General features: G+C 46.4%; 1 protein-coding gene and 1 long non-coding RNA gene across 2 annotated transcripts; both read left to right on the forward strand.

The window, feature by feature from the left end:
* The first annotated feature begins 412 nt into the window (after nt 1-412).
* On the forward strand, nt 413-1,390 carry LOC127003123 (uncharacterized). Its single transcript, XR_007756975.1, has 3 exons — nt 413-624; nt 820-899; nt 1,271-1,390. It is a non-coding gene; the product is annotated as an uncharacterized LOC127003123 (long non-coding RNA).
* A 150-nt stretch (nt 1,391-1,540) lies between these two features.
* LOC127003106 (zinc finger CCHC domain-containing protein 10-like) lies at nt 1,541-8,460 on the forward strand. The gene is made up of 2 exons (XM_050869520.1): nt 1,541-1,984; nt 8,272-8,460. Exons 1-2 carry the CDS (start codon nt 1,541-1,543, stop codon nt 8,458-8,460), a joined length of 633 nt encoding a protein of 210 aa, XP_050725477.1.
* The last annotated feature ends 1,353 nt before the right edge of the window (nt 8,461-9,813 follow it).

The raw sequence follows: 9,813 nt of genomic DNA on the forward strand, positions 1-9,813 counted from the left end.
TTTCCTACAAGAAAACATCACCAAACTACAGAAATGGAACAAATAGTGGCTGCTACAAGTCAGTGAAGAAAATGTAGTCCTACACCTTGGGAGGAGATATCCAGCATATCAATACCACATGGGAAACACTCCACTATCCACCGCAGAGGCAGAGAAAGACCTGGGACTATTATGTTACCAGGCTACCAGTGAAAGCCAAATCCACAATCGTAGCGGATGGGTTAAATAGGTACGTAGTTGAAGTAAAAGGGTCTTAAAGGTGAAATATTTCTTATTAACATAAATATTCCACTATTTGTTATTGGTTGTAAAATAATTGACTGATAAAGTGTGTATCTACAAAGAATATGAACTTAAGAGTGATTAGTAAATTGTTTTAATGAGAATATAAAAGTTTTTGCCAAAAACATATCTGTGGGTCAGAGAAAAAAAACGCCAACTACACTTTTCGAAGATTTTCAGATTTCGTTGCCGCCATGTTCTCCAACGTTTTCGCAGACTGTATAACCGTCAGTGGCGTTTCAGAAGCGGAAGGGGAAGGCTGTGTCGCATTTATGCTGAAACGCCAACTTCGCATGTTCAGGGAAATCTTTGGTTTGAAAAAAGCCAACTACGTTTAATGAGGTGAGTTCGGTTCGATTTTATATGAAAAACGCCAACTACCTAATAAATAAAAGTCTTTTGCTTTGAAAAGCGCCAACTGCGCCAAAGCTTTGTGAATCCGGAGAAAGATGCACAATGTTTTAGTGATTAGGACTACAACCACTGTCCAATCGAATTCCCATCAAACATTATCATTCTTTATTTCTTTTATTTCAGCCCTCATCCTTCCACTCAGTCAAACAATCCGACAACTAGCGGAATCCTACTCCAGCTTTGCTAGCTCTGCCAAAGGAGAAGTAAGAACTCTAGCTTTCGTAACGTTCTATCTACTATGGTCGTAAAAATACATAGATATTTCTGAATGTTCTGCTCTTTGAAAAAATGCTGAATGAAATAACATTAAAAGATTAATTATCTAACAAAAATTGGGTCTATTCCATTTCATGGCAAGCACTATTTTAAGCATTATTTTTTTTTCCCAACTCTCTTTCATTTCTCCACAACATGAATGTTATATTCTTGTTTAGCACAAAAATCTGCATTTCTGGCGAAAATTTGGTGCAAAAATAGTGCTTGCCATGAAACGGAAAAGATCCCCAAAATTCATATGCTTGATTGTTTTTTTCCAGTGTGATCATCCTCTCAAACTTTTTCTCCTCTCATCTAGGCTCCACATGACTTCCCGAGCTCACAAGATGGTGGCCCTAGCTCGGGCCAAGATCAAAGAAGGAGCAGTCCCCTGGTCATCTACTACGAACCCTGAGTCTTCCAACATGGATGACGTTCCTGGGACATGTCACCTATTCCTCCACCACCATCAGCAACTGAAGCAATCGAAGAAGACCTTGCGTTTGATGCTAACCCTGCTTTAGAAATTGCAGTCCTGGAAACGATGGAACCGAAGACTGGTCCGGAACTTGCATCCCAGTCTTCCAACATGGATGACGTTCCCTGGGACATGTCACCTATTCCTCCACCACCATCAGCAACTGAAGCAATCGAAGAAGACCTTGCGTTTGATGCTAACCCTGCTTTAGAAATTGCAGTCCTGGAAACGATGGAACCGAAGACTGGTCCGGAACTTGCATCCCAACGACTGGAAGCAGAGCCCCTTCCTCATCAACAGCATGCTGTTAGCACATCCAGCATCCCAGCGGAGACCTTGAACGACGTTCCAGGAGCGGATCAAAACAAGGAATCGTCAGAAAGCTTAAGAAGTGAATCGGCATCGGGCAGCGATTCTTCATCCGAAAGCAGCTCGAGCAGTGGTTCGTCAACCAGCAGGAGCCCCTCGTCATTGTCTTCCAGCTCATCGTCAGAATCATCCGACGATGACAATGCTGATTCTGCTACCGGAACGACCAAAGGTGGAAGCGTTTACGTAGGCAGGAAAAGGTCAAAACCAAAGCCACATCAATGGAAGAAGGAGAAATTGAAGAAACTAGTTCGAAGTGGGAAATCCCACAAAACAAGGGGTGGAAACGTCATTCAGAAGAACGTCCCACGTCCGGCAGCCTGTGACAAATGTCGGATGAAGTGCCAAGATCGGTTTTCCGAGAAAGACCGTCGACAGATCAACGCCACCTTTTGGGCTCTTGGTAACACTACCACACAAAAGCAATACATCAAAGGTTCAGTTGAACTTCATACTCCAAATCGCCAAGAAGGAGCAGAAAAGCGGCGAACCTTCAGTCGAAAGTACTTTTTAAAGAAAGGCTCCGAAAACCTTCCGGTTTGCAGGGATTTTTTCCTGCGAACCCTTCATGTAAGCAACACGTTCGTGGACATGAGTTTGTCTCCCGTACTCCATGGAGCAGTCGACCCAACAGAAAAGCGTGGCTGGCAGGCGGGAAAAGCCAAAAAGTACGGTGCTGATGTGGTGGAAAACATCAAGCGTCATATCGAGAGCTTCCCGGTGACTGAATCTCACTACAACAGAGAGCGCGGACATCGAGACCTGGATTCCAACTTGTCAATGCACCAGATGTACCTGATGTATCTCGATCTACCTGACGACGTAATCAAGGCAAAGGAATGGAAATATCGCGAAGTATTCGACACCTACAAAATCAAGTTCGGTCTTCCTACCATTGACACCTGTGATACGTGCGCTGTTCTACAGGGGGGTGAGAAAGAAGCCCACGAAAAAGCTTTTAAGGAAGCCATCACTACAATGCAAAAAGACATCGAGCTTGCAAAAAACAACCCAGATGTGATGACGGTTACTTTTGACCTCCAGCAAGTCCTTCCTTGTCCTCTCTATCCATCCAAGGAGTGGTTCTACAAGCGGAAGCTGAACGTTTACAACCTCACGGTATACCCAGCAAGGGGTCAATGCCGATGCTACACATGGCACGAAGGACAAGCAAGACGAGGAGCGTTGGAGGTAGCCAGTGCATTGCGGCTCTTCATCAAAGACCACCCAGCAGTAAAGCGATGGATTCTGTGGTCTGATAGCTGTGGGGGACAAAACCGAAATCGGTTTTTCGTGGCCGCAATGCTGCATTTATTCTCTTTGGGTGGGATCTCCAGCATCGAGCTGAAGTACCTGATACCTGGCCACACGATGATGGACGCTGACAAGGCCCACGCTCGAATCGAAAGAGCCAAGAGGAAAGACATGATCATTCTCTACCCAACAGACTGGAACATGTTCATCCGGTCTGTTCCCTCACGGCGAGAGTCGACGAGGCTCGTCGTTGTACCCATGAACAAAGAGGACATCCACGACGTTAAGGGACTCTTCGAGACGAAAGGACCTCTGGTTCACCGTAAAAAAAACCCAAAAGCTCGACAGAAATCAACTGGCTGGAAACACGCTGGATCTTCATTCGAAACACCACCTCCTTCAGCTTCAAATACGATTTCGATGAAGGGCCAATGAACCAGATGAGCTGGGAGCGCCGAGGAGTTACGGCATTCCCAACGGCTCTGCCCGTCGCTTACCCCGAAGGCAATCCGATTTCTTCAGCAAAGAAACACGACATTCTTTCTCTGTGCCAACGATTTGGAAGTGACGTTCGTGCCTTCTACATGAACCTCAAAACCAACGATGCGGAGGATTTAGATACTGATGAATAGGATTGAAAAAGTGCTTGTTTGAGTCCCGGTTGGTATTACTCATTAAGTTTCTGTTCCATAAAGTTCAAAATATGCTTTTCTCTTTGGTTCTGGTGTGTACCTATTTTAAATTCTTGTGTTTGATGAATATACTGAAGCTTTCTAGGTATAAGTTCAGGAAGTTTCCAATTTACGAGAAACTAGCTTTCAGTGTGTGTCATGATTTTTTTTTTCTTGGGATTATATTTTTCGAGGAAAACAATAAAAATTATAGGATTTAGAAAATACATTTCTGTTCCATAAAGTTTAATAAAAGATGCTTTTCTCTTTGGTTCCGGTGTTTACTTCAAATTCCTTGTGTTCGATGAATATACTGAAGCTTTCCAGAAATAAGTTCAGGAAGTTTCCGTCTTTCAGAGTCGTCTAGTCAGGTCTTTGAGTCGCGGTTGAGATTGCTCGCTACGTTTCTCGAGCAGTAATCCAAGTTGGCGCATTTCTTAGCAGATAAAGTTATGCTCACTGGCGAATTCTGCAGTTAACGTTTTTCATACCAAAGGAAAAAAAACGCCAACTACAAAACTTTTCGTAACTTAAATATGCTTTAATTTTTTGAATAAAAAACTATCGTATCATGCAAGATAGACTTTATACCAACTTCAGAAACCGTCGGTAGACAGAAATAACTATTCAGACTAGATTAAGTTCGGATTTAAGACAAACGAAAAAAATAATCGACCTGCATTAAGCTAATATAAGATTTTGGCATGTTAGTTTCTCACTAGATATCAATAAAAATCATAAAATCCCATTCATTTTAACTATTCCTTATATAAAGACTATCGCGGTGGTAGTTTAATTTTTTATCTTGACGCCCGAAAAAATGCGGGAGAGGGGGGGTGGGGGGGGTCGCAGATGTGTCCCGCCGAATACCATTCCACAGCTTTCACAGAGTTTTTCTGCATTGTTAGCTCGTGGTGAAGAACACTCATGGACGGAAGGAGAGATGTGAAACGTCTCCCACAATGTTTAAACAATGTAATAATAATAATAATAATAATAATAATAATAAACGGTTTATTTCATGAAGTACCAGGCAGCCCTAGAGCTGAAAATATACATCAATGGAAGATGAAATGAAATGAATGAGACAGATGAACAAAGTAGTATGATCGAAAATAAAAAGGAAAATAGAAATAACAATAATAGCAATAATCATAGTAAAGATAATAATAATAATCACGATAATAATAATGATAATAATAATAGTAATCATAATAATAATAATAATAATCATAATAACAACAACAATAAGTCCTAATGAAAAATATTTACAAAACATACAAATTGTGCTGCTCTTAGTTTGCATTGTTGATATATTTGACCATCACGGGCACTGCGCTGTTCTTATAGCGGTCAGTCCGTGCCCGTATCGGGGCAATAATGTTGTGGTGTCGCACTGATTGCTGAGGGCGGTTCACTGCGGGTGGGAGGATGTGTCTGTGTCTGGGCTGGTTGAGAAGCTTGGTTGCGAACCGGTGTAGTAGGGTCTCGTGACGGTGTTGTAGGCTGGTGAGATGGAGGGAGTCGAGGGCGTCCTGATAGCTGGTGTAGTGAGGGCCCAGGATGATTTTGCAGGCTCGCTTCTGGACGCGTTCAAGTTGGCGGCTCTGCGTGATGTTGATGGAGGAAGACCACGCTGGGGACGCGTATGTCAGTTTGGGGAGGATGAACGAGGAGTACACGCTCGCCAGCGCACACTCAGGGGCCCCCAGCGTTTTGAGTCTCCTCAGCAGGTACAGTTTATAGGTGGCAGATCTGGTGAGCTGGGAGACGTGCTCCTTCCATGTGAGTTTGTTGTCCAGGGTGACTCCAAGTAGTTTTGCTGATGTAACTACCCGGAGGGGAGTGTCGTTGATGGACACCACTGGGGGGGCAACAGGGGCAGAGGAGGTGTTGATGTGTAGGAGTGTAGTTTTGGTGTCGTTGATGGTGACCATGTTTTGTGTTGTCCATGTGTGTAGGTTGTGTAGTGTTTCCTGGAGGTGGGAATAATCTGGGTTGCTGTTGTCAACTGTTACTGCCACTGTGGTGTCGTCCACGTACTTCCAGCGGTGGGGTGTGTGGCTCAGGGCGTCATTAATTAGGATAAGGAAGCACAAAGGGCCCATTTTGGACCCCTGAGGTACCCCGCAAGTAAGGTGTAGAGGAGGGGAGGCCACTCCCTGAAATCTCACCACCTGTTTACGCTGGTGCAGGAAATCAGCCAGCCAGGAGACCAGGTTAGGGTGAAGCCCTAGGTTTATTGCTTTGTTGATGACTGTGGTGTGGTGAACTAGGTCAAAAGCCTTTCGGAAATCAATAAAAGCGAGAGAAACTGATGTTTTGCGTTTTTCAAGATTTCTGTAGGCAAAGTCCAGGAGATTAATTAGGCAGTGTGTGGTGGAGGTTGACTTGATATTGCCGTACTGTTGTGGGTCTATGAGGGGAGCAAGATGAGTGTAAGTCCACTTGAAAATGAAGGCTTCACACAGGAGGCTGGGAATGGGGGTGATAGAAATAGGCCTCAAGTCACTCGGTGATTGAGGGGTGGTGGTCTTGGGAATCGGAGTGACATATGCTGTTTTCCAGTCAGCAGGACACTGACTTTGACGGAAGGAAGCGTTAAAAATAGAGGCGAGGGTGGCCAGCCTGGGGCAAACTCCTGGTACAGTTTGATGGGGAGATCAGTGGGCGTGGTGGACCGCTTTGTTTTAAGTTGTCTTAGTGACCTGGCGACCTCATAGGCCTCAACCGTGGGGAGTGGTGATGGGGCGGGCAGGTAAGCTGGGAGTGAGGTCAGGTCCAGGCTGGGGAGGGACTGACAGATTGCCGAGAAGTGGAGATTGATGGCCTCGGCTGCTTCAGGTGGCGGGAGGTGAGATACGCCCGGGATGGAGGGGGCGCTGTTGTTGAGGCCACACAAGGCCTTAATTTTTGAAAACCATTTCCCAATGTTAGCTTGCTTAAGGCTGTGGATCTTTTGGGGGTAGTATGTGGCCTTGGCTCGTTTGATTTCCCGGATAACTTTGTTGCGGAGGGGCTTGTAGAGTGTAGGGTTGGTGTGGAAGGCGTCATTTCTCTGTGTCATCTCCACAGCGGTCACTGTCGACACACGACCGACACGATCCACTAAACGACTTTCGTCTCCCACACTGTTTAGACAGAGCATTGCTTCTCATTCTCACGAGAAATATACCATCATCCCGCAACAGAGACGAGTCAACACCGTGACGTTAAGCCATTCCCCACCAGGGGTCAGCTTTGTTCGCCTAACGAGGGAGAGTGGGGTGTGGGGGTGGGTGGGGGGTACAGGTGTGTTTTGTCCAATGACTTTTTTGCAGGCCGGGAGAGGAAACTGGGAATGGGGGGGGGGGGGGGAAGCGGGTGTGTAACGAGTTTTACGTAACGACTTTCCCATCATCGCCATCTTCCATAGTATATTTCCAACTGTGATAGTGTTTGCGCGTGCTACAAAAAAGTCAACACCCCGTCATTCATATACTGTATAATTTATCCTTCTTCCTTTCTCTTTGTCCTTTTTCATCTTCGTCTTCTCTCTCTCTCTCTCTCTCTCTCTCTCTCTCTCTCTCTCTCTCTCTCTCTCTCTCTCCTTTTCTTCTCTTCCTTTCCTTTTCTCCTCGCTCTTCCTCTCCTTTTCTCTTCTCTTTCTCTCTCTCCTTTTCTCTTCTCTTTCTCTCTCTCCTTTTCTTCTCTTCCTTTCTTTTTCTCCTCTCTCTTCCTCTCCTTTTCTCCTCTCTCTTCCTCTCCTTTTCTCCTCTTTTTCTCTCTCTCCCTTCCTCTTCTCTTTCTCTCTCTCCTTTTATCCTCTCTTTCTCCTTTTCTCTTCTCTTTCTCCTTTTCTCTTCTCTCTTCCTCTCCTTTTCTCCTCTTTTTCTCTCTCTCCTTTTCTTCTCTTCCTTTCCTTTTCTCCTCTTCCTTTCCTTTTCTCCTCACTCTTCCTCTCCTTTTCTCTTCTCATTCTCTCTCTCCTTTTCTCTTCTCTTTCTCTCTCTTCTTTTCTTCTCTTCCTTTCTTTTTCTCCTCTTTCTTCCTCTCCTTTTCTCCTCTCTCTTCCTCTCCTTTCCTCCTCTTTTTCTCTCTCTCCCTTCCTCTTTTCTTTCTCTCTCTCTCCTTTTATCGTCTCTCTCCTTTTCTCTTCTCTTTCTCATTTTCTCTTCTCTCTTCCTCTCCTTTTCTCCTCTTTTTCTCTCTCTCCTTTTCTTCTCTTTCTCTCCTTTTCTCCTCTCTTCCTCTCCTTTTCTCCTCTCTTCCTCTCCTTTTCTCTTCTCTCTTCCTCTCCTTTCCTCCTCTCTTTCTCTCCTTTTCTCTTCTCTCTTCCTCTCCTTTCCTCCTCTCTCTCTCTCTCTCTCTCTCTCTCTCTCTCTCTCTCTCTCTCTCTCTCTCTCTCTCTCTCTCTCTCTCTTCACCTTGGACAAGGCCGAACCACATTCCAATCTTACCCAAACCCGCCACCCCATCCCTCACCGCGATGAAGATTTCAAGCGAAAACATCCCCACCATTACCCGGAAACGTCATCCACGCCGTGTGATTTAGAAGACAAGAGACAGGACACCCCATACAAGCAACTGCACTTCACTGATACGGAGATCTTTGTGACGCCGGACGATACCATGAAGGACCTCAAGAATGACACTGGTAGAGTGACGGTTGACTTAACGACTTCGCTTCCTGCTGCCTCGGAGAACAAGCAAGAAGGGGAGAGGACTCCCAGCAGTAGCAGCAGCAGCGGCAGCTAGAAGTTAGGGGGGTACTCAACAGAACTTTGCGTTTTTTGTGTACTTAACGTGTATGCTTAACCTCAAACTCTATGTTTAACATGTGTTATACATCATCTTCCCCAAATAAAAATATACAGTTACTATACTTTCTTTCTCAAAGACAGAGTTTTAATATACTCAACATAACTTTGTGTACTTGATTAATCTCAAACTCTTATTTACCATGTGTGTGTGTGTGTGTGTGTGTGTGTGTGTGTGTGTGTGTGTGTGTATGCAAAGCTAACAGGTAACAAAGGTGTAACTGTTAAGTATAGCGTCTCAGCATGGCGTCACTACTTCACCCTACACGCTCCCTCTAAGACAGAACGAGGCATGGCGCCGCCCATGTCTCGCCTCTCCCAGACTCGTCGCCCCACCAACCGCATCTACACGGCATGCCATAGCCGATCCCTAAAATGATGAGCTATGTCATGCCCGCCACACAGCCCGAGCGGATGGAGGGAGCTGGGGGAGGAGCGAGACAGGCAGGTGATCAGCTATGGCGTACAACACCGAGCGGAAGGATAGCAAAGCGAGACGGGGAGCGGAGCGGAACAGTCCTCAACATGGCATGCCACTGTTGATCCCCCAAAATAATCAGCTATGGCGCGATATACCTCATTCCTCTCCCGCTATGGCGTACACCGCCGAGCGGAGGAATAGCAAAGCGAGACGGGGAGTGGAGCGGGACGACCCTCTCCATGGCATGTCACTGCCGATCTCCAAAATAATCAGCTATGGCGCACCATAGCGCATCCCTCGCTCCCGCTGTGGCGTACACCACCGAGCGGAGGGATAGCAAAGCGAGACGGGGAGCGGAGCGGGACAGTCCTCGCCATGGCATGCCACTGCTGATCCCCCAAAATAATCAGCTATGGCGCGCCATAGCTCATCCCTCTCTCCCGCTATGGCGTACACCACCGAGCGGAAGGATAGCAAAGCGAGACGGGGAGTGGAAAGATACAAGCCTCGCCATGGCATGCCACTGCTGATCCCCAAAATAATCAGCTATGGCCTGCCATAGCTCATCCCTCTCTCCCGCTATGGCGTACACCACCGAGCGGAAGGATAGCAAAGCGAGACGGGGAGTGGAAAGGGACAAGCCTCGCCATGGCATGCCACTGCTGATCCCCAAAATAATCAGCTATGGCGCGCCATACCTCATTCCTCTCCCGCTATGGCGTACACCGCCGAGCGGAGGAATAGCAAAGCGAGACGGGGAGCGGAGCGGGACAGTCCTCGCCATGGCATGCCACTGCTGATCCCCAAAAATGATGAGCTATTGCGTGCCATAGCGCATCCCTCTCCCCCTCACCATAGCCTGCCACTGCT

This window comes from Eriocheir sinensis, chromosome 24 (genome assembly GCF_024679095.1).
Source record: "Eriocheir sinensis breed Jianghai 21 chromosome 24, ASM2467909v1, whole genome shotgun sequence".
Lineage (NCBI taxonomy): Eukaryota > Metazoa > Arthropoda > Malacostraca > Decapoda > Varunidae > Eriocheir > Eriocheir sinensis.